This window comes from Xenopus laevis, chromosome 1L (genome assembly GCF_017654675.1).
Source record: "Xenopus laevis strain J_2021 chromosome 1L, Xenopus_laevis_v10.1, whole genome shotgun sequence".
NCBI lineage: Eukaryota > Metazoa > Chordata > Amphibia > Anura > Pipidae > Xenopus > Xenopus laevis.
In genome coordinates this window covers 163,815,073-163,842,604 of record NC_054371.1, presented here as the reverse complement: position 1 = coordinate 163,842,604, position 27,532 = coordinate 163,815,073, and the positions used below count along the sequence as shown (strand labels likewise).

General features: G+C 36.6%; 1 protein-coding gene across 1 annotated transcript in view; it reads right to left on the bottom strand.

Annotated features, from left to right (window-relative positions):
* rtn4r.L (reticulon 4 receptor L homeolog) overlaps positions 1 to 21,748 on the bottom strand; it is a 108,434-nt gene extending 86,686 nt beyond the window's left edge. Inside the window, exon 1 of the mRNA XM_018261459.2 lies at positions 21,173 to 21,748. Within this exon, the coding sequence (XP_018116948.2) occupies positions 21,173 to 21,194 (22 nt within the window). The 5' untranslated portion in view covers positions 21,195 to 21,748. The remainder of the gene's footprint in view (positions 1 to 21,172) is intronic.
* Between the last annotated feature and the right edge of the window lie 5,784 nt (positions 21,749 to 27,532).

The window sequence follows — 27,532 nt, the reverse complement described above, 5'->3', positions numbered from 1 at the left end:
TATCTTTTATAGGGTAAAGGACTCATATAAGGGATAAACTATCGCTGTATAATTTAAGAACAGAAATATCGAGGAGGTCCCATTTATCAGCATTCTGATTTTAGTGGTTTTTAGAAATCATGAATAAACTAATTTTCTCTAAAAGCAGAAATGGCAAGTGATTAATTAAAACAGCCTGATGCAAAAAAATTGAAAAACTAAAAATGTGCAACTAGTCCGAATACTAATACAAAAGCATTGAATTATTACAGCAAATACAAACAAAAGAACCCCCGAAAACCTAAAAGCTTGAATTAAATAAATGTTATCAGCTCCTCCATGATACATTTGAGAATTTGTTGCCTAAGATCAGGGATTCAGGTGCCTTGTAAATAGTCCATATGGAAGTTCAACAGTGAACATAAATGGGAGCTCTTTTCTCTTTCATAGATGCATCTGGGATCCAAAAATTGCTAGTACTAATATTACTAACAAATGGATAGCTAGCCAGCTGTTATGGGACACTACTAATGTAGCTTGGGTTCTTGTTACAATAAGTAAACACTGTTGCTATATTTAGAATGTATTTTAACTAAAGACACAACAACAGTTTTAATCCATAAAAATACTGTTATTGTTTGAATGTGATTCTCATCTGTTCCATAACAGCACCTACATTCATTTTCTTTCATTATATATATCCATTCAGTACTATAAAACTCATATTAAAGGAACTAAAGTCTGAAATAGAATAATGCTAGAAATGCCATACTTTGTATACTAAATATAAACATGAACTTACTGCACCAGCAGCCCAATTAAATGAATGATTTCTGCTTTCAAAGGTGGCCATAGGGGGCTGTCATCTTGTAACTTTTTTAAACATCTTTGCAAGACCAAGACTATGCACATGCTCAGTGTGGTCTGGGCTGCTATTGAAAGGGTTAAGCTTTGGGATCGTCATAAATTATTAAAACAGCACAAGTCAAATAATATCTGCCATAGTAGCTGATACAGCAGGACTGATTAATAATCTGAATATATGGACTGCACTGGTCTGCGGATACGAATCTCTACACGGTCGCCGGCTGCTCTACAGGGAAACAAACAAAGCTGCTCGAGTTTTGGTGGGGGGAGCTCAGCTCTCCCCTGTAATTTGAAAGTATGATTGTTTCCCTGCAGAGCAGTTAGGGACCGTCTGAAGTTTCCTATCCTCAGCAGTCAGAGCAAGTAAAACAAACAGGGAATTTCACTGCATACAGTCAGGTTTCTTATAAAGACGGTAAACATTTTTTAATTAAAGTATATTGGAGATAGATTTTTTTTTTCATTAAAGAAAGTAAAAATGGGATTTTCTTTTAAAGGGGATCTATCATACACTGATTGCTTGTGATATTTTCCATATAGACTTTCATGTAAGTAATACAGAGGCTGTACAGGTCAGTGATGTGTGTTGAACCAGGAATTTTATAGGTTAAACATTGTCCTGCTTTAAATGGAGCTGCTGCTTGCCATTGATTGGAAAAGTAGTGGGACTTACTGGAAAATGGGTGGCATTTAAGGCATACTGGAATTGCAAATGGGTGCAACTTGCTTAGACAGGAGTCATGGCCTAAAATTTGCCACTGTACCATTTTGGAGTCTTTTGAAGCATACTAGTTTTATGATTATGATGCCCTAAGATATGACAAAAAATACAGGGAGCCAACCAAAATATAACAACGAGTTCAGTCATAAATAAATACTGTTCTATAATAACATGCATAAATCACCATAAAGAATTGAGTTATCATTGGCCATTAGACATCTATCTCAATGCCTCGCCAAAATCTATACAAATTTCTTAAAGCTTGGCATATTCGCTGTCTATATCCTGTAACCTGATATAACTCCAATAAAAAGGAATTACACAGATGCCATTACAAGGTTTCATTTTGTCTCAGTGATGGATCCATGTCAGGGAAATACAGTTTATTACATATGTGCCGCATATATCTAAATTAAGTATAGTGTAATAAAAAGTTGCCTTTACACCTATGGTTTTCAGCTGCTTGTTCATGATTTCAGGTTGTCAATATATTCGCATCTTTTTTTTATGCATTAATGGAGACTTGCTTTACTGCTAAGTGACAGTCTGACAGTTACAAGTTATCATGTTTGCACACAACTCTCTCTCCCTCTCTTCTCATTATATATGACAAGTGCATTGAAAGCAAAACTCAACTCATATTTATTATTATATACACACCCACACAATTACAGTAAAGCACATGGCACTTGAAATAGCACTCTTGACTTACTCTGAAATTGTCTGAAAATTACTTGTGCCAGTGCTTGCCAGGTAATTGTGGCTGGAAATGTCCAAGTACAGTTTTTTTCAGATTATCGGATGAAAACTCCCGACTTCTTTGGATTATCCAGTGAAGATCACGATGTCAAGAAACAACTTCATGGACATCTGCATGACCTCCACAGATTTAAGATGGCATATTTTCAGATTTTTAGCAGCTTTGGGTTATGATAATTCTCTAAAAATTTGAGTTTTTTTCCTCTCAAAATTCATATTTTCTCCCTAAAAACCTTGACAAAAAAAAATCGAGGTTTAATAAACAGGCTCCTATATGTTGTAGTTTTATTTTGTGTTTAGTGGTTGCTGTGAGCTTAAAGTGGTTTTACTGCGATTCAGAGTTATATTCTAAGACAATGTACAATTGCTTTTTTGTTATTCTTGGTTTTTGGGTTATTTGCTTTTTATTCAGCAACTCTCCAGTTGCAATTTCAGCAATATATTTGGTTTACTAGGGTCCAAATTACCCTAGCAACCATGCATTAATTTGAATAAGAGACTCAAATATGAATAGGAGAGGCCTGGATAGAAAGATGAGTAATACAAAGTAGCATAACCAATAAATTTGCCATTTTACAGAGCAATTATTTTTAGATAGGGTCAGTGACACCTCTTTTAAAGCTGGAAAGAGTCTCAAAAACAAGGCAAATAATTCAAAAACTTAAAAAAATAAAAAACGAACGCCAGTTAAAAAAAAAAAAGTTGCTTAGAATTAGCTTTTCTATAACCTACTAAAAGATAACTTAGAGGTGAACTACCCTATTAGGTTGTGTTTAATGAGGCAGATTGCACAAGAGGGGACATGGCAAATGAGCCCAGTAATTGTTTAAGAGTTAACAGGGTGGGTGGTACTAAGGGGAAGTCAATCTTATATACTGAGTTGACATTTCCTGATTTATAAATTGTTATTTTACCATTCCCTAAAAATGAAACATTTTATTGACTGATGATTTCTGACATACCTAGTGCTAACAGGTGTTTTATTCTATACAATACACAGGCACAATTTGTCACTGCTCTAATATATGTCAACCTATATAGGTTAAAGAACTTTCCAGCTTTTTAGCCATCAGTTTCTTTAGACAGTTTGCACAAATGTTTACTGCAGAGTATTCCACCGGTTTAAATGACAGATGAGTTGGTATGGAGGTACATACTGTATATCTCTAAAGTTATTACAGTTATACAGCTATACATATTCCATTGAGCAATTCGATCTGTAGTCTATACTGTATGTAGGTCAGATGTTGTAAAATCATGCAGCAGTTTTTTTTTGGCTGTTCAGTATTCCTCGCGTTTAACAGAAATTTTGGTGGGCAATATCTAGTAGACGTACTCAATTAAGATTTAGCAATAACACAAATGATATCAAATGAAACCTATAAAAAAGAAAAATATATTTATGTAGGCAGTGAATGCTCAGTGGTCTGATTTAGTCAATCAATGATCAATGTTTCATATTTTTTTTACTTTTTGTTTCATTATGACTCTTATGAAATCATTTACAGGTTCTAAATCTCTGCAGTGCAGATTAACTGTAAAATGGATGAATTTTTTTTAACAAGGTTGGAAATTTAGGGACAGCTTTATTAAGGGTCGAATAGTAAATTCAAATTAGAATTTTCGAGTTTCAAAATTCACACATTTGAATTTGAATTCCCCTATTCGAATGTAAATTTAAATGTGAGATTTATCAAACCTCAACCATGGAAACCGTACTAATTTGAATATTCAGCCACCTAAAACCTGCCGAGTTCATGTACAAGTCAATAGCAGAGGTCTGTTACATAGTTACATAGTTTGGAGATGTTAATAGCTTTCCTGACATTCGGGAGAAAAACTGGATTCGTGCGAATTGAACACGATTCAAATTTTCGGGTCGGAACCATTCGATCAAATATTAGACATTCAAATTTTTATTTAAATTACCTGCCAGTCGAATTGTGAGTACTGTATATTCGAATTAAAAAAAATTCAACCTTTGATAAATGGGCCTCTTAATGTATTGAAAATGGACTACCTTACGGTGTGATTTATAATTTAATGTGTTTTGAAGATAATTTACCTAAACACATTTTTAAAATACATTTTCTGATTTTAACCTGCTGTATTGATAACACTGGGGCACGCTACAACACGGACATGGAAGTACCAGGGTGCTGTAAATTCTACAGAATCATAGAAAGGATTATATTGTGACTCAGTATTTTTGTTGTTTTGTTTGGTGCACAAATTATAGCCAGTGGTACTGAAGCCTATGGAAAATATTTGCCTGCCAGCACAACACATGGCAAGTGGTAGTGCAGACCTTTTAGGATTGTCTTTTAGATGTAGTAACATTTAAATAAAAAAACTCATAGAAATGGCAGCCCGTTTTAAGCTGAAATAGCTCTTTCGTTCATTTTTAACTGAATGTTATAGTGTTCTTTTAGTCTGCAGAGGCTGCACATTTTATATTAGTGAGGAAATGCAATAACAAGGGCCAGAGGCATAAGAGGCTTACAGAAGGTGCATTTGCACCAGGGATAGCACAAAGGATTCATTCTTTCCCACTAGAAGCTGAAGAAAAATTATTTACACAGGGTTAAAGTGATAAAAATGCATATAGGGTTTTTTGGAATTTGGTGGTAAAATGGAGAGTGGAGCCTGAGACAAAATATACTCCATTTGTAAAAATGCACAACATTCAGTGGACAGGAAACATTTATTGGTTCTTAACACATATATCTAACTGGTTGCTCTACCAGGAGCAAAGTGTCAGGCTCTTTGGAGACAATATAGGAAGAGCAGTTAGAACTGCTGTTTAGTGTACAGCTCACTGAACCCGTAGGGATGATTCAAGTGCAAGTTGAAGCGAAGTCGTAGTCTTAGAACAGGCAAATGGTCGATAGGCAGGCAGCAGACAAGACGTAGTGAGGGACAGGCCGAGGTCAAAAGGCAGGCAGAAGATTATCGAAATGGTAAACAGGCAGAAGTCAGTAGGCAAGCAGAAGACAAGCGAAATCCAAAGTCAGGCCGAGGTCGGTAACGAGAGAAGCAAATCCAAAAGGCAAACAGGAACAAACAGGAACGAGTCCAAGCAAGGAAATAACCAAGCACCGTTTGCTTTTGCTGAAGACTATTTAAAGGGGCAGATTTGGCGCCAAACGTGACGCCGCAGCGCTCGCGTCCATTGAGACGCGCGCGCGTCCGAATAAACGGACGCGCGCCCGCGCAAAGACGCGAACGTGGGCGTCAGACGCCGAAGATGCCCAGAAGCCTGCGCACCCCTGCGCCTGCGCCCCACATCGGACAGAGCACTAAACATATCTGGCACAAGTACCTTACACAAAGATACGAGCTAGTTCATTACCCCTTTTGGGAATGAAACCATAATTTCAGCTGCTGCCACTGGCAATAAGAGGGTGATACATTTTGTAAACATTTAGGAGGTATTTAATTATAGCCATGAGCAAACTTAAAGGCATATGCTTCTCTTTCAACGCAACAGTATAGCAGTTCGCCAGACCAAAACTTCTCCCAAGCTTCCTCTCATATTGGTAAACTAACATGTTATGCTGAACCAACACAGGCTTCTCTAAGGTTTCTGGATAGCCGCTTATAACTCTCGAGTAGTCATAAATGGTGATCAAACCACTAGTGATAAGTCTGTTCTACACCACAAATAGTTTGTAAAAGACAATGACATAAAATGGGTTTCAAGTATTCGAGTTATACCAGGTATCTGCCATGAATGGAACAGTGATTCTTAGCACGTGCCAGCTGAACATTATTTTATTATTATAGAGAAAAAGGATTTTTTTTTAAAAAAATTGGGATATTTGGATAAAATTGAGTCTATTCTGTAATTTCATAGCTTTCTGGATAACTGGTTTCCGGATCCCATACCTGTATCAGCTACTTTATTTAGCTTGAAAAGTATGGTGTGGGTGTTTGAGATTCTATAACGATTCTGACTAGTGTATAGGCTATCCACAGCTTAATGATTTCTGGGCAAGCAGCATCTTTATGCAGTAGCTATGAGTCTCAGAAGTTTTACTTACTCTCAGTGCTACAAGGAGTTCCTATAACACAGATACAGGAAGACAATGGGTATAGTGCTAGCAAAGTTAGCCATTGAGCTTGCATGAGGTCAAGATGTCTCTTTGTAGATGGGATTTTTGTTATATTTCTGATAACCTGCAGAGAGCTGCTGGTATACAATTAGGAATACACACAGACTCTAAGCACAGTGCAGAGTTTATGTGTTCGGGGGTTTTTGATGCCCCTAAAATCAATATGAAAGGGATGGATTTATGTTCAAGGTAGTTTTTAGCCACAAGGCTTAGAGGTTAAAATATACAGGCTACAGCATTTCTTTTATTGAAAAAACGTTTGAAAGATACAGGTTATTAGATTCCTTTAAATGGAGAACAAATGGTTGAAGCCAACTTTTCAAACTCACCAGGCTGTTCATCTTAAGGCCCTCCGTCTGACCAGAATATATAATTTTCTGTTTTTTTTTTTTACTGGAAAATACTGTAAACAAATAAAGACTAATGTAAACAAATACAAGACTAATTAATGTTATACCCATTGTGCTATTTAAAGTCTGATAATTAATTAATTAATGTATAAACTCAACTGCACTAAAGGTTTAAGTCCCTTATATTTATGAAACAGCACAGGTTTCATAATAAGGTATTTTTCTGTGTCAACTACTACAATCAACATGGTTTTGAGCAGCAAAAATACATCAATTACCAGTACAAACACATTTGGAAATTGTAATGTGTTTCATACAGTGGTTCATTACATTGTGCATTTAGCATTTTGACAAATAACCAGCAAGGAACTCAGAATATATAGTATACGTATGCAACTAAATAAACTGTCACTAAAAAATTGGAAATTGTCAGTCCATGAGTTCAGCCACATTGCCCAGGTCATGGTTATTATGTTATACATCATTCCATGATTAATTTTAATTTCCTGCCTATAGAGCATGATTATACTATATATGCAAGTAGAGTTCAATGTCAGCAGTCAGGCACAGTTGTAACAGCTACTCATGAACCACAACATGTCGTAGCAGGAAAAGCAGCAATGATAAACTATGTCCCTCTAAATGTTGGGTTAATATAACCTACAGTACCTGTAGGTATTTTAATTTTGCAATACTTTTTATAGGGCTACAAAAATAACTGTCTATTATGCTTTCACTTTCCATAGAGATAAATGCTCATAGAGATACATTAAATGCTAAATATAGTAGAAATGTGATGCAAGTGACATCACTTAGTATGTAGTACAACTGATGACATCACTAAGCACTGCTATATATCACTGCACAGGTATATATTTTACAGTCTTGGAATTCCAAGGTGGCTTCTAACATCCTCATATTTTGCAACTAGGGGTACTTTATTTATTATAATACACAAGTTCAGTCAGTCATGTAACAGAAATTACATCCCTAACCCCCGATTATAACCAATGACATCATTAACCACCGTTTATAAGAATATAATACACAAAAGCCATGAATATCCTGTAAATTATATCCTTATAAACGGTGAGTAGTGATGTCATCAGTTATAAACGGTGAGTAGTGATGTCATTTCTGTCACATGACTCACTAAAATTTGTGTATTATAATAAATAAAGTACCCCCAGTTGTAAAATATGAAAATATTAGAAGTTACCTCGGAGTTCCATGACCTGTATAAAAACACTCGGCCTTCGGCCTCGTGTTTTTATATGGTCATGAAACTCCTCGGTAACTTATAATACCCTTATATTTTACAAGAGGGGGTACTTTATTCACTATATCATTTGCAGCATGTTCATGGCTCTCATGTCTTATAATGATATAATATAGGTGATATACAATATGATTAAAGCATGTGACTAACAAGGTACAGTGATATGTATCCTATGCTTTCATATGGGCATATATAAAAGGGTGTTCCTACAAGAATTCCTTCCTAGATCAGACCTTTTTATAAATAGAAAGTATCCCCAAATACATTTATAATAAATAAAGGCAAAGCTTGACCCTGTACAATGCAACAGGGATACCCTACAGTACTGTGGGTTCAACTTATTTATTTGGCATTTTGCAATACACAAATTAGTTAGATGTATGAAACGAGTAGCATACGTAATTATTATTATTAATCATTTTATCTTCTGTATTTGGTTATTAATATGATGAAATGCCCAAGAAAACTTTCTTTTATACAGCCAAATAGGTGGCTCTGCCCTTAAGGCCAGGGTTGTAGTGACCAAAGTTAGTGTGATAACAGAATCAAAAGTCAGGAGGGTTCACTCAGACAGAATATTCTATTTCAATAACAAGATATATAATAAATTGTACAATACAAGTGTTGAAAAGATGGCTTCCAACATATACACGTCTGGCTTTTCTGATTTTACACTATTGGTGCCTTAAGCACAGTAAGTGCCTATGGTCAGAGAGCTGAAACAAATCTGATTTTAGTCTGTTAGCCCAGTAGTTTAACTCACTAATTCACTCCTTCTATTCTGTAGGACTCAATATTATAATTGCTCTGTTGTTTAGTTTATTGAGTCACTCCTCCTATTCTGAAAAAGTCAATGTCTAATTCCAGTGTAGGAAAACAATGATATCTAGTCACATCCAAAAATAATTCTGACCACACATGTATATATAGAAACCCCCATGTCACCACATCAGACATGGTATACGACTTACAGAAACATGTTTCATTTCCTCCTATTTTTCTTAATGGGGGGAAACAACATCATCTATTAAATGCAAAGTGTAACTATATATTGCAATTATTTAACTGCATTAATGTTTGTGAGGGTGAAATTTATATGTAGGAATATTGATAGAACTTGATACTTTTGTCTTATCTGGATAGCAGAATTGGTCATTTTAAAGGACATATTTTGAAACAATTCAACACAAAAACTAGTTTCAACAAAAAACACATGATTCTTTTTACAGGTAATTTGCCTTAATCTTCCCCTTGGTCCAGATAATATCAAGCTCATACAGACTTGGTTGGAGAACTTGGGTCTAGAGAATTCCCAGGACCTGCAATCCTGAAGGAAACAAAACATCCTTGGATTCATAGAATGCAACCTGATACTGGAGTGATAATATTGTATCTTCAACATGTATTCTTATTTTATTTTGCTGGGAAAAATCTGCCCCCCATCAGGATAAACACAAGCCTTCAGTGAGTAACCTGTAGACATCCTGCTGTTACTGAACTAGAACTTATAGAAAAGGAGAGAGAGAGAGAGAGAGAGAGAGAGAGAGACTCAAGTTGTGAATGTCTGCATTAATACCCAAGACCTCAAAATCCTTTTACATAGAGATAACAGACTGACTGAAAAAACGTATTTCCATCCATTGCTCAACTGTATATACAGTATGTACAAATGGAGGAAATCTTATGAAGGATCTGATATCCACATGATTTTACCCACTGGGTGAATACTGCGGCTGTGTTGTGCCATGTGTGCCAGCTATATTAATAGCAAGTCTGCTCCATATGCGAGTTAAAATACATTGCAGCAATGTGGAAAAACCTGCAGGTATGAAATGAAATGAGATCTCATTAGCATAAAATCCTCCAAATATGCTTAGGCTATCAAACCAATTAGTTGCATGTATTTTTGCTAAACTTGGAACTAACAACAGTGTGTGTGTGGGTAAAATATTAAGGATGAAGTGATATTTCCACAGATTGTTTTGATCTGAAAAATTATGTGGGTTATTGCATTTTCACTGTGCAGGCGGTTTTTATTTTTACCTTATTATGAATTGTATTATTTTTCAAAATCATAACTTGCTTATCACGAGAAAAATGGCAAGACAGCCACCTAGTGTAAGACTGAAAGGCTAACACCACTTACCATGTACTGCAAGGGGGGAATCCTTCTGATCTGGTTAAAATCCTTTATGTGTTCTTTTGATTGTAAAATACAGAACAAAAAACAAAATGTCTGTAGCATCACAAAGGGATTAAAAAGGGGAGGTTCATTTTAGTCGATTACAAATCCACTAAATCACAGTTTAGGGATATAACTCAGGTACAAGCATTGTAGCTTCATGGGGCTCAGTCTTACTTCTGGTATTAGCACTTAATATGGAGCCAATTATGAAAGATTGACAACAGTTATTCCTGTACAGATTAGGGAATGAAATCTGGATCTTCTAAATTCCTTCTGGTAGAGGGACACTGCTGTACCAGTGTAAATTGTAATATTCTTTCTTCACAATGTATGTTTCCTAGTGTATTTTTATGTACTCGGGATAATAAAATACTTCCCATAGACAAAAATCTCCATAACATTTGTAGAGAACTAAATATGAAATAGCATATTAACATAAAAAAAGGCATTTATTGAATTCAACCTTTTATGTCTAACTGCTAGTAAATCCAGAGGAAGGCAAAAACCCAACGGAATCCTATGCAGTTTGCCTCATTGGGGAACAAATTTCTTCCTGAATTTCTAAGATGGCAATCGGACCAGTCCCTGGATCAATTTGTACTAAAAGCTTTCTTTCATAACCCTGTATTCCATTACTTGCTAAACCATTCCACCCATTCCTGAAGCTGTATAATGTTTCTACCAGTACAACTGATTCATGTAGTGTACATATACAAATCTGGTCAACTAGAAAGGTTTCAATTATTTCAGGCACTAAGGGGATAATGTAATAAAAGGCACTAAGTTTGCCCAGGAACAGTAACTCATAGCAACCAATCATCAGGCAGCATTCACTGGTCACCTGTTTAAAAGCAAACATCTTATTGGTTGCTATGGGTTACTGCTCCTGGGCAAACTTAGTGCCTTTTATTACATATGGGGGTGCCTTTTATTACATATGGGGGTAAGTCTTGCTTCCTGTATTAATTAAAAAAAAACTTTTCACGATCCATATTTTGCAAACAAATATCTATATATTCTCAGACCGAGAACACCAATGTGCAGGGAAGTCTAAGAAGGACATAGTTCTACACTACTACACAAGTACTTCTGTCATTTTGCTGTGCAGTACAATCCTCTTCAATACACAGCCTCACTAAATTTAAAGGGGCAGTCTACATCCATACAACTTATTTTCAAGTAGTATAATATATATATAATGACTTTTTTCAGTTGCTATTTTATTTAAAAAAAAACATTTTTTGTTTCAAAATTTAAATAGTTAAAATTACCTTCTTATTTTCAAAAGATCATTAAACTAAATTGACAGTCAGATCTGTTACATTTCTTAGGAGATTTAGAGAAATGCCCGCAGTTAAAATATCAGTTACTGTATAACAGTTGCCCTTTTGCAGACTTTAGTAAAGAGAATGCTCAGCAAGGGTTAATGTATTAAACTGTAGCAGTTTAATAACATTGATCTGGTTTCCATCTACTAGAGAAGCCTGCAGTGAGAAGGTGATTGCAGTTAAAATGAAAATTAACAATTAGTCAGATAATAGAAAATAGTGTGCTAAATTATGTTCCTTGTGAATAGTTATGGGCGAATAAATTCGCCAGGCACGGCGTGGTGAAAATTCTGCTGCATCAAAAAATAATTTTGACGCCCATTGACTTTTTCAGCGTTTTGTCAATTTTATCGCTGTTTCGCCCATTACTACTTGTTAATCTTTTTTCCAGGGAATCCTAATAGGGTTTGAATCATAATCTATAATAAAATGAAATGTAGGTGAAGAAACCCCATTTGAGAACACATCAAGACTTACTTGAGAAAACAACTCAGTTTTTTAGGTGCATTCATTGTGTGAACTTCCGCATAGTTGCTCTGAGCACCATGTTCATTACGAAAATTGTGCAGAAGAACGCTTATTGATGCCTGTTGACCTCAAAGGTGGGGTTAGGTCCAGGGTCCTCCCGATCTATATCAGGCCAAAAATTGGCCAGATATCGATTGGTCAAGTTTGATTTTTCGTACGATCCAGGACCGCATCGGCTAGTTGATGCGGTCCTGCAACCCGTCGGAGCCCATTCGTAGTATTGTAATCTGATCGTTCGGCCCCATCCAATATTGCCCAGCCGTTAGATCCGCTCGTTTGTCGACCTTGCCGACAGGTATATGGTCACCTTTACTTTGGAACTGTAGGGGATAACACTACAGTAGAAGTAAAAAACCATGGTGACTTTGAACACTTGTGATTGTAAATGAACACAGTAACTGGGGATGTTATTCTATTATAAGTAGGAGCATGGGTAGTGACTAGTGCGGACATAGTTTGCACAAGGAGAGTGACAGAAGACACTATATACACTATCATCCCTCTCCTCATTGTAGACAAAAGGAAATTAAAACAACAAACAATATGGAAGAGGGAACAGCAAAGAGTAGGAAAGAACAGACAAGAGAAACAGAAATCTTGAGAAGTCTCTCTTCTCAAGATTTCTGTTTCTCTTGTCTGTTCTGTCCTACTCTTTGCTGTTTCCTCTTCCATATTGTTTGTTGTTTTAATTTCCTTTTGTCTACAATGAGGAGAGGGATGATAGTGTATTGGTAAAAAATAAGTGGAGTTAGCAAATATAGGAAATAATGGATCCAAATGGAAAATACCCTAATTTAGTTCCTGATGGCTTTCCATTAGCATTAACAGAGTTTGTGTGGATGTGTATGCAGATGGGAATGATTCCCATTTCTACCACATCAGACATAATCAAATATTAATAATCTTAATGTCTTTCTAATTGTGAAGAATACCATTATTTCTCTATCAGCTGCCCAATGTCTGGTAACTGCTTCAGTACTTAGACTGACTGATGAAGAGTGAACCAAGGTAAAATTTTCACCTGCTCATCTACTATGATACTTCATTTCCTTGGTTTCAAGTCTGAAGCCCATCTTCTCATTGTGTATGTTTCAATTTCTCAACCACCATATACTGCAAGGTACCTTCTCTATTAATTGTGTTTAGAAATGTGTCAAAAATGTTCTTGCTGGTCCCCAGGGTTGTAGCTAGACTGCAGCCATACAGGTGCAAATCTTTTGAGAAACACTGAAGGTGGGACAATCTGTGCAATCTACAGTATGTAATGCAGGGCTCTCTATATCAGTACAGCCTGTTCACTCCACTCTATGGATGCCATAAGCAGGTGATATAAGACTTGTTCCTGGAGCAGCTAGCAAGTCTCAAGGGGCATATTTATCATGCTGTGTAAAAAGTGGAGTGAAGCATTATAAGCAATGATCTGATTGGTTGCTTTGAGCAATATCACTGGTAATGTTTCACTCCACTTTTTACAGAACATGATAAATAGTCCCATAAAAGTCATCACGGGGGCAGGCAAGGCATTCAAACAATGGAAATGTACCCCATCACTAATGCTAAAGTAGTTGCTATTCCTGTCTGTTCTACATATATCAAATATAAATATTGTTATCGTAGGGTCGTCCACTGTTCTTCTAAAGCATGAGGCCCAGAGGATGGCTCTGACTGCAGACTGTATTTCCCAGCTTCATTTGCCTGCCACTGTGGAAAGATGCCCTCCAGAAGCCTACACTCATTTAGTTCCATATAGTTTTCTCCACCTTCAAACAAGCTACAGAGGATTTCTCATGTCAATACTTGTCTCTTCTCTCCGATAGTATTTTTCCTAAGGTCTTTTTCTCTCTATCTCTCTATACTACTATGTGCATCCCCCACATCTCTAACCTTTTTTTTCTGCTATGAGCATTTTAACCCCAACATTGCACTCATAACAGCAAACTCTACCTTTACCAGGCCATGACTGTTCACTAGATCGCTGCTAATTTCTAAGCAATCATTAGGCAAAATAAAATTTCAACTATTTCCATATCAGTAATGAGAAAAGCACGGATGAAAGATAAGAATGAAGGATTTGAAAAAGAGAAGAATGCATCATTTAATTTATTCAGGAGCTTGTAAACATCAAATAAAACCCACAGTTTTAATGATATAATGCAGACATACTAACAAGCATACTCCATGCTCACGTCCTTGTTATTTTACTTGCTGGTGAAAGTATTACTGTGTAATTGAATGTAATTTCTGGAATCGTTGTTTGGGTTTTTATTGCATTAAACCGTTATGCAGCTTAATAATAAGGAAATACAGTACACAGAGCACATTGCTTTTGTACTATATATAACTGGGAACACTAGGTGGCTTCAATGGCCAGATAAATGTAAAAAGAATGCCAGTGGGATTTTCACACAATAGAGCTTTGTAGACAAATCCTGCTACAATTTAAAATATGGCAAAACAAATACGAAAGATTGATTAATTCCAATATAAAAATCAAGTAGTTTGACTTGCTGTGCATTATTTCTATTTACTAAACCATTTTTCATGCATAATGCAAATTTACAGTCACACATCATTTTGAATGGATTTGTCTAATGTACTGTAAGTGATTTTAAACATTGGGGAAATCTATAAAGGCAAAGTAGTTTTATCTTGTAATCAGTGTTGCAAGTGGAGAACAGGCTTTCCATGCTATCTATGATGCATTTGGCTGCAGAATATTTGCATACACTAGTCTTTTCAAACCAATTATTTCCTATGCCCTTACCAAATGGTGCGTACTCTGTTTTATTCTACCTGCATACATGTTATATATGTTACATGCTGTCAAGTATCATGCTATTAGCGTTGCAGTCATGCTTCCTGACCCTCCCTCCTGTTCGCACATTGAGAAGCTAATTTCCAGGTCCTGGTCTGTCAATGACCCCAATCGCTCTAGCAGTGAGTTGGAAACGACAAAAGAACTGACTCTCTAAGCTCTTTATTGGGGGAATGTAATTACAGGGGTTTCCATGTGAGGGTGCCGTTTAGCTGCAACCCTCCCCCAAACGAAATGACCCCCAGTAAACTGTTTTTATTCTATATTTGACATCTGTTGTTTTTATTCTCTGGATTAAAACAAAGAGCCCTTCTAAGTTATTTGTTATTTGACCTAGCGTTGCATGTCAGATAGCAAATTAGTTAACATAACCTCATGTTCAAAAGATGTTTAGCGGCTTGTAGTTGATTTACACAAACGTCCAATCTGCTCTGTAATTCTTGTTTTTGTAAAGTCAGCCCCTGCAGAGCTACTGAGCCATGGTAGGCCCTGTATTTATTAAGCACTTCTGAATATGTGCCTTTGTTAAAAAGGAACTAATAGCAAAAAAAAAATGTGAGAAGTCAATTTATTCCAAGTTCATGCAGTTAACTGTATCTTCTATATACAGTATTTCTAATTAAATAGTTCAGTAGAGGGGGCAATACCATACCTCCCAACATTTTGACAATAGAAAGACCCACAAAAATATTTGCTGGCAAGTTATGAAAGTTTGAACACATTTCTGTGGTTTTCATGTGTTATTACAGCATGACGGCAAATTGCCCTTTAAGCTGCAAGTCTCAGTCCCCCCAAGAGACCTGCTTTTATCTCAATTTGTTACAATTGTTTCTTTCCTTATCTTAAATTGTTAAAAAAAGTATCCAAGTGCACCTGCCATGTATTCTGGGCTCTCTGCCAAAAGACAATTACGTTTTAGAACTGTATCTTTTTCTGGCTGTTCATTGCAGGAGATCAAAAAGAAAGTCGGTACAGTTCCGTAACAATCTAGGACTGCGGGTTGAGCTGTCAAAATCAGGACTGACCTGCGAAAAATGGGACAGTTGAGAGGTGTGCAATACTACTTTGCAGAACATGCTTTCTCTGACTTTTTTATTACATGTATATTAAGTATGGCTGACTGGCTTGGATGAAGCATTCTTCATCCACCAAAAAAACATCAATAGCACTGTGTATTTTTGTCTGCTTCATGATGGTGCTCTTTTGAAAAATCTATGGAGAATGCTAGACAGCGCAGTATTTAGGTGCCACCCTAGGCACTGGATCTATTTGCCCCACCCAGTTTGTGGAAGTGATGTAATGAGCACGGCTGCACGGCGGCAATTTAGTGCTTGAAAATGCACCAGTGATCAAAGAGAAGTACTGTACCTCTGATGTTTATTGCTGCATATGACTTTTTATGTAAACAACATTCTTTGAACCATTCGGTTATGCTTAATTTTTTAACTAAAAGTAGAATAAATGTACCAGTGAGCAAGAAGATCATCTGCTTCTGTTGTTAATTTGCAATAGCCATATAAAAGAGTTTTCATTTGGTAGTCTTGTATAAACAACATAGACCTTCGTTGTTCTCAATCTATAGGTCCTGAGGCTAAGCAGTATATTATAGCTAAAAGCATTAGATTACTGTCCTGACTACTATTTCATTGAAAGGTAATCATAGGTTTCATGTTCATGCTCATGCATTATATTGTATGATTATATTCTACTATATCTGAGGTACAGCTGTGTGAGTGGCTTTGTATATAAATATATTTTCCTTGAAGTTAAATGAAACCACAAACACAGTCAGGAATACTGTAACTTGAGGGTCTGCATTTTTCAAAGTATGACAGGGTTTAGCCCATAAGTGCTTGTTTAACTGTAAATCACAGCTGTTAGCTATGTACTTCAATTATAACTGAAAGTTTTCCATCATGACCTCCTTTACATGACATCCAGCAAGCATGGTTTCTTCCCAGACACTATTTATCTTATTGCTGCTTGCTTATAAGGCCAATAGATAATATTTCGAAGATTGAGGAGCCTCAAATTTTCCTAGGTACAACTGCTGTTCTGTGGAGCCCATTTTTCAACATGGCATAGACATCTTCCATGCATGGATCCCACTAAAGGCAGCTCTCCGTAAATCAACATATAGGCTTGTACAAAAATGATGCTATTTTTGCGGGTACTTTGGGGGTATAATAAGATGAAGGATGGTTATCGATTTAATTGCCGCAGGGTATATGTAGCTAAGCTAGAGAATGGAGGACAGAATATAGCAGTCACATAGAATAAATGTAGATTTTTCTCTACAGCAGTTACCAACCTCCAATACGCCCATTTTACCAACTCTAGCAATAATGCAATAGTCATTGTTAGAATATGGTGGACCTATTATGAGCAAATGGCTTGGAGTTCCAGCTCAGCTGACCACTGAGGAAACCCAGATGTGCTGGATAGTGTCAGCATTTCCTCAACACCTTTGTACGCAGACTCTCCAAAGAACAGGACAGGGTCCGGCTTTGACAGAGCCCCAAAGCTGCATGACATTCAACCAAGAGTCTACAAAACTGCCTCCAATTTCCTACACATTACTATCACAAAATACACAAATCCCATTAAATCATAGCATACACTTCTCTAATATTGAATCAGAATGCTCAGATTTCCACCAGATTTAGTTGGGTAAAAAAACAGGGCTCATTGATGTAGCTAATACAGAGGAAGACTTACAAGGATTTAAGAAAAAGAAATATTAAAAGCAAATGGCTGGGATTGCCTATATCTAAAAACATGCTGCTCCAGTGTTTATTGGAAATCCACTGAAGGCATTGAATAAGTAGATTAATTGAGTCAATTACATACATATACAGCTGTGTATTTATTGGCTGGCTAATGGCTGATTGATTGGCTTGTTTTTTCCAGCTTGGTTGACAAATCTCTAGGCAATATTTATTTCCTTCATAAAAAAATCATAAATCAATCAAAATTTTTTATGTGGACAGCTTTGGGGAACTAGATATTTGAAGGAAACCCAAGGAAGGAAGGCAGGGTCCCCCAAGATGTTGGATCTGCCAAACTGCTAATAAATGCTCTAGGGAGACTGCCCATGCAGCTGACTTACTTACTGCCTTATTGATAATGATAGGTTGCAGAATCAGAAATAGTGTTCAACTGAAAGTTAAATAAAGTAATGCAACTAGAACATAATTTAAACACCAAGCAATCAGTTTCGGATTTGTGGAAAGGCCACCAAGGCCGGGGCCTAGGGCGGCAGGATTTTAGGGGGCGGCATGCTGTCCAACCACACCCACATTGGTTCAGAAACACTGGGGATGCACAGGAGATACAATAGTTTTTTTTAAATTTCCCGTGCACCAATCCCCATTGCTCCAGTCCAGATGAGGGAGGGAACAGTGGCGATGAACGTCAGCAGGCCTAGGGGTGCCCACTATGTAAATCCTGCCTCCCAGAAACATGAGCAAAAACCTTGAAGTTTAAAAAAGGCAGGCTTCCCTTAGACTATTATTAGTACAGCACTTAATTTGCACTTAGAAAGTGATAAATAAGACCTGGAAAAGCTGTCATTGTGCTCACACATTCAGCAACAAATACAGAGCTTTACATATAAACTCAAATACCCAGTCCTGTTAATCTGACGTCCCATTTCCTTTTCATACAGACAAATGACAAATCAATAATATGAAATGTTGCATAATTAAAGTTCAATAGAAAGCATTATAACATAAAGTCAGGCAAGCCAGTGTGGGTGAACACTATTCATAGAATATTGTTATTTATATGAAAGTCACGACAGAAAGCATTCCTGTTTTGCTGCTGTATGCACAAGCCTGCATATAGGGCTAATGAGCACATCTGGGAGTTACACAAAGGGACTATTAAGAAAATATTATGAATAAAAATGTTCTGCACTCTCAGTGGGACTAGCAAGCTTGTTGGAAGTCATAGTTCCTTAGGTGCAGAAGGTACTTATATTAATTTGGTGTCTTATGCTTTTTTGGAACCTACATGTTTTAATGAAAAAAAATCCTAACTGAAATGATGCAGTTATATTAGTTTTATTAAATCGGGTGACCATAATGTAATTACACCAAGAACACCTCCATTTATTAAATGGTGGTGAGTACAATGCTCTAGGCCTGAATGCAGGTTCTTGAGGCTTCACAAGCCATTCAGCATGTTACCACTTTATTCCCGGCCTGCACTGAGCACCCAAAATGAATGTTTTGTCAAAAAAGACTTTAAAAGGACTCACTAAATTAAAGGCATTAAACAAGTGATATTGTTGAAGAGTTTTCTTCTTTCAGTAACACCACACAATAACAAGCACATTATTCCAGCTACATTGCACATTTTTGGAAGAATGAATAAAGGTAAAGCAAAGTTTTAGGTGGATTTAAAAAGCCTTAATTGAGCATGCAGCCTTCTTTTCCAGTAAAGCCCACTTTATAGGCAACAAAGGATGATGCCTCATTAAAGGGCTGCATGTTAACGTTCGCATACTCTCTCTCTCTCTCTCTCTCTCTCTCTCTCTCTCTCTCTCTCTCTCTCTCTCTCTCTCTCTCTCTCATATGCACTCACACAAACACATGCACACACCCCTATCTTTTCCTGATATTCATTTTAGCTGTAATAACATGTATGTATTGTATGTCTGTTTCACTTACAGTAACTATATATTTATATATATATATATATATATATATATATATATATATATATATATATATATATATATATATATATATATATATATATATCTGTATCTATAGCTAGATATATATATATACATGTTTGTCCCCCCACTAGTTATCTCAGCATAGATACAATCCTTGAAGTCATTGTATACCTTATTCTCTCTCTCATCTACAAAATTCAACTTTCAGGCATGTGTCAATGTTGGCTCTATTATTTAAGCAGAGCATTTACATTACAGCCATCCAGACTTCTTGAATCCTGCCCATCTGAGTGCACAGTCTGCCTTGTGCATAATCAATCAGGTTGAATATGCAGCGCTACAGTATATAGACTATTGCATAACCCATGGTTTGCAGAATTTACTAATCTGGAAGATACCAAATCTGAATAGGCTTCAAATCTGTGGATATATATATATATATATATATATATATATATATATATATATATATATATATATATATATATATATATATATATATATATATATAAAATGAGATTCAGCTCTTCTTCTATATGACAGTTTCCCAAATGAAATATAATTCAGTTCTTCTTCTATATGACAGGTTCCCAAAAATATATATTACACTGACAAAGGCGGCTGTTAATACTGTATTTGAAAGAGAGGCGCTTCCCCATCGAATACAGAATTTCAAAAGTAAAAATGAAATATACAATGATTTTCTTAGTAACGTATTCATTTGAAGACATACAAGAGATTCTACATTCAGCATTCCCTTATCTTTATGCATGAGGCACGAGGCAGTTTATTAGCAAGTTCTAGTTTGCTTTTTTAGCTGAACAGCATGAATTTGTGTGACACTGAAAACAAAAAATGGCTAAAAGTAGTTGTAGAGGACACGACATAAAGCAAGCCACTTCCTCCCACACTCTATGGTCTATGTTCAGTAAAATGTTGTATGGCATAATTTCATTCCCAGGCTGGATCATCAAACATAAAAACGAGTTAATCATGCTACATAAAGCAAGGAACTGGAGGCAAAAGCACCCAGGGGATAGATAGACTGCAAGATACAGAATGTCTCTCCAAAATGGAAAAGCCTAGCGTCCTTCTGGAATCCTGACCTACTTTGTGCTGTGGATCGCACTAGACTTGTGTGGAGCAGGGCACAGCATGACATTTTAGCCACCCTTATCTTAGGTGAGGTTTATATTCTTACCACTGTAGCACCTCTGCATTCACAAAGTCATGGGAGTCTCCTCCACACAATGATAATAGCAATGAAATAAAATACATTGCAGAACCAAAGTATTTGGGAGAGTCATTTTCAGTGCAAGAAAAAGTAAACAAAAAGAATAATGCTCCCTATCTGCTAAATAACCCAAATCCAGATTATGCAACACATATCCCACTAGAATAATCCAAAATAAAAAATATATATATCCAACGAGCATCCTATAGATGAGTAGCATGGACAGTGCAAAGTAGTCACGAATACACAGACTGCACCTACAAAATCATCAAACGCCATCAGATACAAGCAGAGAGCAAGTCATTACTTATACATTAAAGCACCCTACCTTTATTAAGCATTCTCTTCATTTTTAGGTTCTTTAAACAATGCTTCTCAATGCGCAGACTCGGAATATAGGGAGAGAAAATAGAATGATGGCAATCCCAGGAAAAACGTCAAACTTGAGAAAAAAATTAATCACACTCCAAAAACGAAATCTTGCAAAGAAAATTCCCCATTCAGCAGTCTCCTTCAGTCTTTGGAGGAGCAAATATAATGTCTCAAAATCTTCCCCAGTTTATGCACAGAATCCATTCAAAGTATCCATTTTTTGTTCCTCATTTTGCAGACTCATAACTGTTTTTCTAAGGAGTACTTAATCCTCCAGCAGAAGAAGAGAAAAGTGTTATTAATTAGATGTCCCAGTGCCAGTGTTTCCCACACTGCTCCAGCGTGCAGGGAGCTTCTTGTGGCTGTCAGACACTGTGCTGAAATCACTGATCCTCTCCTGCCTCTGTACTGTATGGGAAAAGCAGCGAGAGGAAAAGCATCGATGAATGTTTTATGGAGCTGGATCAGGGATTGAGAGGTGATGAATGTTTTATGGGATCATGTGGTTTGACGTGAGGGGAATCAGGCTTGATCCGATTTACAAGAGACAGAGAGAGCAGATGGGAGGGAACCAACACAGAAACGGCAAACAAACTGGGATAATGAAAAACATTGCAAATCAGAGCTGGTGGAGTGAGCTTGCACAATCAGAGCATGGGATCTACCAAGCAGACTGAGTTTTGCATGACGTTAATTGCCACCCCTTCTAGGAAACCAGTTTGAGACAGCAGATACAATCTCATGTGGCTGATGCCCACACTTACAACATGATTGTGCTCTGCAGAGGCAGGGTCAAGGGAAAACTCAACAAATGTGCAACTTACTGCACTTACAAAATAAACTCAGTGGCAACAAAGGGAACATGCTTGGGGTTTAGCAGTTGATATGTATACAGAATTATATATTAAATACTAAACCATAATGTGCCTGAAAAAATGGAACAATACAGACATGGGACCTATTATCCAGAATGCTCTGGACCTGGGGTTATACTGATAAGGGATCTTTCTGTAATTTGGATCTCCATACATTGTCTACTTAAAATTAATTTGAGCATTAAAATAAACCTAACAGGATTGTTTTGCCTCCAATAAGAATGAATTACATCTTAGTTGGGATCAAGTTGTATATTAGTCCTATAATGTATTAAAATCATTCCAGTTTATGCATAGAATCCATTCACAGGGTTTAATGTAATACAGGTATGGGATCCATTATCTGGAAACCCATTATCCAGAAAGCTCAGAATTAAGGGAAAGCAGCCTCCCATTTTAATCAATAATTTCAATTTTTAAAGTTGATTTTCTTTTCCTCTGTATTAAAAAAACAGCACATTTCACTTGATGCAAACTAAGATATATTCATCCTTATTAGAGGCAAAACAATTCTATTGTTTATGTATTGCTTAAATTAATTTTAAGTTGATTCCAAATTATGGAATGATCACTTATGCGGGAAAACTCAAGGTCCCAAGCATTCTGGATAATAGGTATCATCCTGTAAAGGTGCACAGTTTATGCAAACAGCTGATAGGTTGTTATAGTTTACTAAACCTGGGTAAAACTAGCCCCTTTTATTACATTTCCCCAAATTATCCATTTTTGTTCACTGTTTTGCAAAATCAAAACTGCTTCACTAATTAATACTCAATCTCCCCCAGAAGAAAAGTGTTATTAATTAGATGTCCCAGTTCCAGTTTTTCCAACATTGCTCTAGCACTCAGAGTGCTTCCTGTTTCTGGCAGGGGCTGTGCTGAAAAAACAGAAGGAACATTGGTTAGTGACCAGTTTTCCCCAACCAGTAGCTCGTGAGTAACATGTTGCTCACCAACCCCTTGTATGTTGCTCCCAGTGTCCTCAAATCAGGTTCTTATATTTGAATTCCTGGTTTGGAGGTACGTTTTGGTTGCATACAAACCAGGTGTACTACCAAATAGATCCTCACGTTGGGACATGAGACTACCAAATATCTACAGCAATCACAGCCCTTATTTGGCACCAAGGGACTTTTTTTATGCTTTTGTTGATCCCCAACTCCTTTTATATTTGAATGTTGCTCATGTGTAAAAAAAGGTTGGGGACCCCTGGTCTAGACCAATGATTTCCAAACCATTGTGATGATCCAAGGAGGTCTACAGAAGTGGCATGTGGGGGCCCCTTAGGGTGATATTTGGGAGATGTACCTACATTCCAAAAAAAAACTAAATTCAAAGTAATTTTCGGGTACTTCGAACATCGAATAGGCCAAAATTCGTTTCGAATGGAAAATACAAATTCGACCATTCAAAAAGTCTCTTTAAAAAACGTTGACTTCGACACTTCGCCACCTTAAACCTGCCGAATTGCTGTTTAGCCTATGGGGGACCTCCTAGAACCCCTTTGAGTCTTTGGCTAATTTTTTAGAAGTCGGAGTTGTTTTTTGTACGATCCTTCAAATCGTTCGTTTCGAAGGATTAAATTGTTCGATTGACCAATTTTGACTTTGCTCGAAAACGGACGTTTTAGATTGAAAAAATACTTTGACTATCGAAGTATCAAATTTGAAATTCACTTTGAAATTCGACCTTTAGTAAATGTGCCCCTAAGTCTACTAAAAAATCTTTTAAAGTTAAAATAAACCCAATAGGCTGGTTTTGCTTCCAATATGGATTAATTACATCTTAGTTTGGATCAAGTACAAGGCACTGTTTTAATATTACAGAGAAAAAGGAAATCATTTTAAAAAAGGTTAGATTTGGATAAAATAGAGTCTATTAGAGATGGACTTTCTGTTATTTGGAGCTTTCTGAATAATGGGTTTCGGGATTATATATCTCATACATGTACAGGAATTGTTGCTGGAGGAAGGCAATGCCAGATTAATATCTGGCTCTGCTATAGGCATGCCCCCTTGCCTGCCCCCCCACTAACTTGTGAGACTGTTTATATTTTATTAAATATTGTTAATGTTTTTACATGACATTGTTTTATTAGCATAGTGTAGTTACAGTCACACCGTCTGCACTCATTAAATTGCAGCTTGCATATGGTAATTATCATTTTTTTGGAACATAATTTCACTTACATTCAGTTACTGCAATGTGATACAATTAATTCAACAATAACAGATAGAAAACAGAAGAAGAAGAAAAAGCATAGTGGTCCTCTTAATGTCATTGGTCTCCCTTAAGTTATACTGATGTGTTGTTTATCAGTAGTAAAATGGGCTTTTTCTTCCATATAATATTAATTTCTCCATCTTTCTTTCACTACAGTAACCAGGGCAGTTATCAGGGAGGTGGCACATTTATAGAAGTACGATGGTTCTCTGCATACCAATATTTTACATGGTTCCCATATAATGGGCCTCCATATGTTATGCTTGTGTGGGGCCCAAAAGGAAGAATTGGATTGTTGTCATATATGACTCAATTAGACTAATAACTAGTTTTCATCCTCAGAAACCATAGGCCCATTGTTTTTATGAACAAGAACAGTCCCTCAATATCTTCATTTTCACTGTCCCTTTAATATAGGTACATGCCCTTTCTAACACAGTGATCACTTTGAATTAATCATGGGAAAATCTTGGATCTGTTATCTGGAAACCTGTTTCCAGACAGTCTCCCAAAGACTTAATTTTAGCCATATAATACAAATTTTTAAAAATGATTTCCTTTTTCTCTGTAATAATCAAACAAAGATATAATTCTTCCTTATTGGAAACAAAAGCAGCCTATTGGGTTTAATGTTTACATGGATTTTCTAATAGACTCAAGGTATGAAGATCCAAATTACAGGAATATTCATTATCCGGAATACCCCAGGTCCTCAACATTCTGTATAACAGCTGCAATACTGTACACTTTTGCCTGAAATATTAGCAGGCTTAATCAGGTCAGAAAAAAAGCTTAAATTCCTAATTCCAGTTTTCATTCCTATGATAAATTAACAAATATGAATGTTTCGCTGCATTCTGTGGTTTTTATTTATAACAGGAAATAAAGAAAATGATCAGTGCAGGTTACTGAACCTAGCCCCATGTATTATCAATCATTATTCCCTCTCAAAGAGAAAATATTAGGTTGTTATAGTTACAAAAATGTCTACTGACCACTGCAGGGTTATCATCCCTAGCCAAAGTTGTTTCTATAAGGCGAGATACGTGAGAACTCCAGTGATATAAACAATGATTGTCTTTTCCTGTTAATTCCTGCCTGAAAATGTGATATTTGGTACTTTTAATTAAAAAAAAAAGTTCAAAGCTTTTAAAGTTCCTATTCTGTCTCGTTAAATGTGACAAATAAATATAGGTACTGCTCTCAAATATCCATTTCTTCTAGTTTATCGGTTATTTAATGTTTCATTACTGTGACCTAACAATAATTTCCCTTGTGGAACCAAATCACTCATGCTGCCTGTCCCTGCCAGGCATTGGAAAACCAGAGAATTCAATACCAGCGCTGAATCAGTGAACAACAGTGTTTTAATATACACTTGGTACTGCATGGCAGCTCCCTTTACTGCAATACATTTAAATATAAAACACACCATTTAAGTCATTTTATTTCCATTCAAGGCCACAAGTAATATATTAATAAAATAGAAACTGTAAAGAGAAGGGCAACCAAGAGGAGTCATGGACTACATAAAATGAGTATTGTGATCAATGTGTACAGCTTAGAAGTGCAATATGATAGAATTATTGAAATATATAGAAAGAAATTGTGGCTAGAACCTATTTAAAGAGAAGGCAATACTTCACGTGAATAACCTTCCTGTAGATATGGTGGGAAATTATTCAGGGAATGATACACATTCATGGACTGATAGTAAAAAATTAAAAGGATATAAACAAACCCAGAATTAACCATTTAATAAGCATCCTAGATGAAAAAACGTTTTATTTTCTACAGCGACATTTTAAGTTGCATCAGTGCTTTGCAGAAATGTTATGGTTTGTTTCATGTTCGGGTAGAAACTTGGGTACAGTTGCGTATAATGGAATAATCAAATAACAAAGCCCTTAGGCACCCCCAAAGTGATTGTAATCACCTGATACCCCAGGCTGGGGCTCCTGTTAGCAGGAACCTGCACTGCACAGGGTATTTTCAGAGCGATCATATTGTTCCGTTTCTTCTTTCTTCAATGCATTAAGGCTGATGCATGCACATAGAATAAGTTTTCTTGTTCTACTTTGCATGCTATTGTGCATACGCACCCACCTTAAAAAAGAAGAAGATTGCACAATGGTGCTTGCTGAGAAGACACCCGTATTGGTGCAGTTTTCTGCTAACAGGAGCACCGTCCCAGGGTATTAGGTAAATGAGACAGGACTTCAAACTTGTCACAGGGGGTCACCATCTTGGAAAGTGTCTGTGACACTCACATGCTCAGTGGGCTCTGAGCAGCTGTTGAGAAGGTAAGCTTAGGGGTTGTAAATTACAACAGAAAATGAGGTTGGACTGTAATATAATCTGATCCTACAGGGCTGACTTTAAATTTTGATGCTAATTGCACTGGTTTCTTAGCTGCTATGTAGTAATTATCAGTAACTGACAGCAGAACTGAGCACGTGCAGTGAATCAGCAGAGAAGAAGATGGGGAGCTACTGGGGCATCTTTGGAGACAAGGATCTTTACTGCTAAAGGGCTGTGGTTGCCTTGGGCTGGTACAGAAGCACAAAACATAATGTGCAACATTTCTAGCCTACTTCTTTAGTTAGGCTTTAGTTTTCCTTTAAGATGCATTAGTTAACGGGATCCTGTCATCGGAAAACATGTTTTTTTCAAAATGCATCAGTTAATAGGGAAACTCTATCAGAATTCTGCACTGAAATCCATTTCTTAAAAGAGCAAACAGATTTTTTTTATATTCAATTTTGAAATCTGACATGGGGCTAGACATTTTGTCAATTTCCCAGCTGCCCCTGGTCATGTGACTTGTGCCTGCACTTTAGGAGAGAAATGCTTTTTGCAGGCTGCTGTTTTTCCTTCTCAATGTAACTGAATGTGTCTCAGTGAGACATGGGTTTTTACTATTGAGTGTTGTTCTTAGATCTACCAGGCAGCTGTTATCTTGTGTTGGGGAGCTGTTATCTGGTTACCTTCCCATTGTTCTTTTGTTTGGCTGCTGGGGGGAAAAGGGAGGGGGTGATATCACTACAACTTGCAGTGCAGCAGTAAAGAGTGATTGAAGTTTATCAGAGCACAAGTCACATGACTTGGGGCAGCGGGGAAATTGACAATATGTCTAACCCCATGTCAGATTTCAAAATGTAATATAAAAAAATCTGTTTGCTCTTTTGAGAAATGGATTTCAGTGCAGAATTCTGCTGG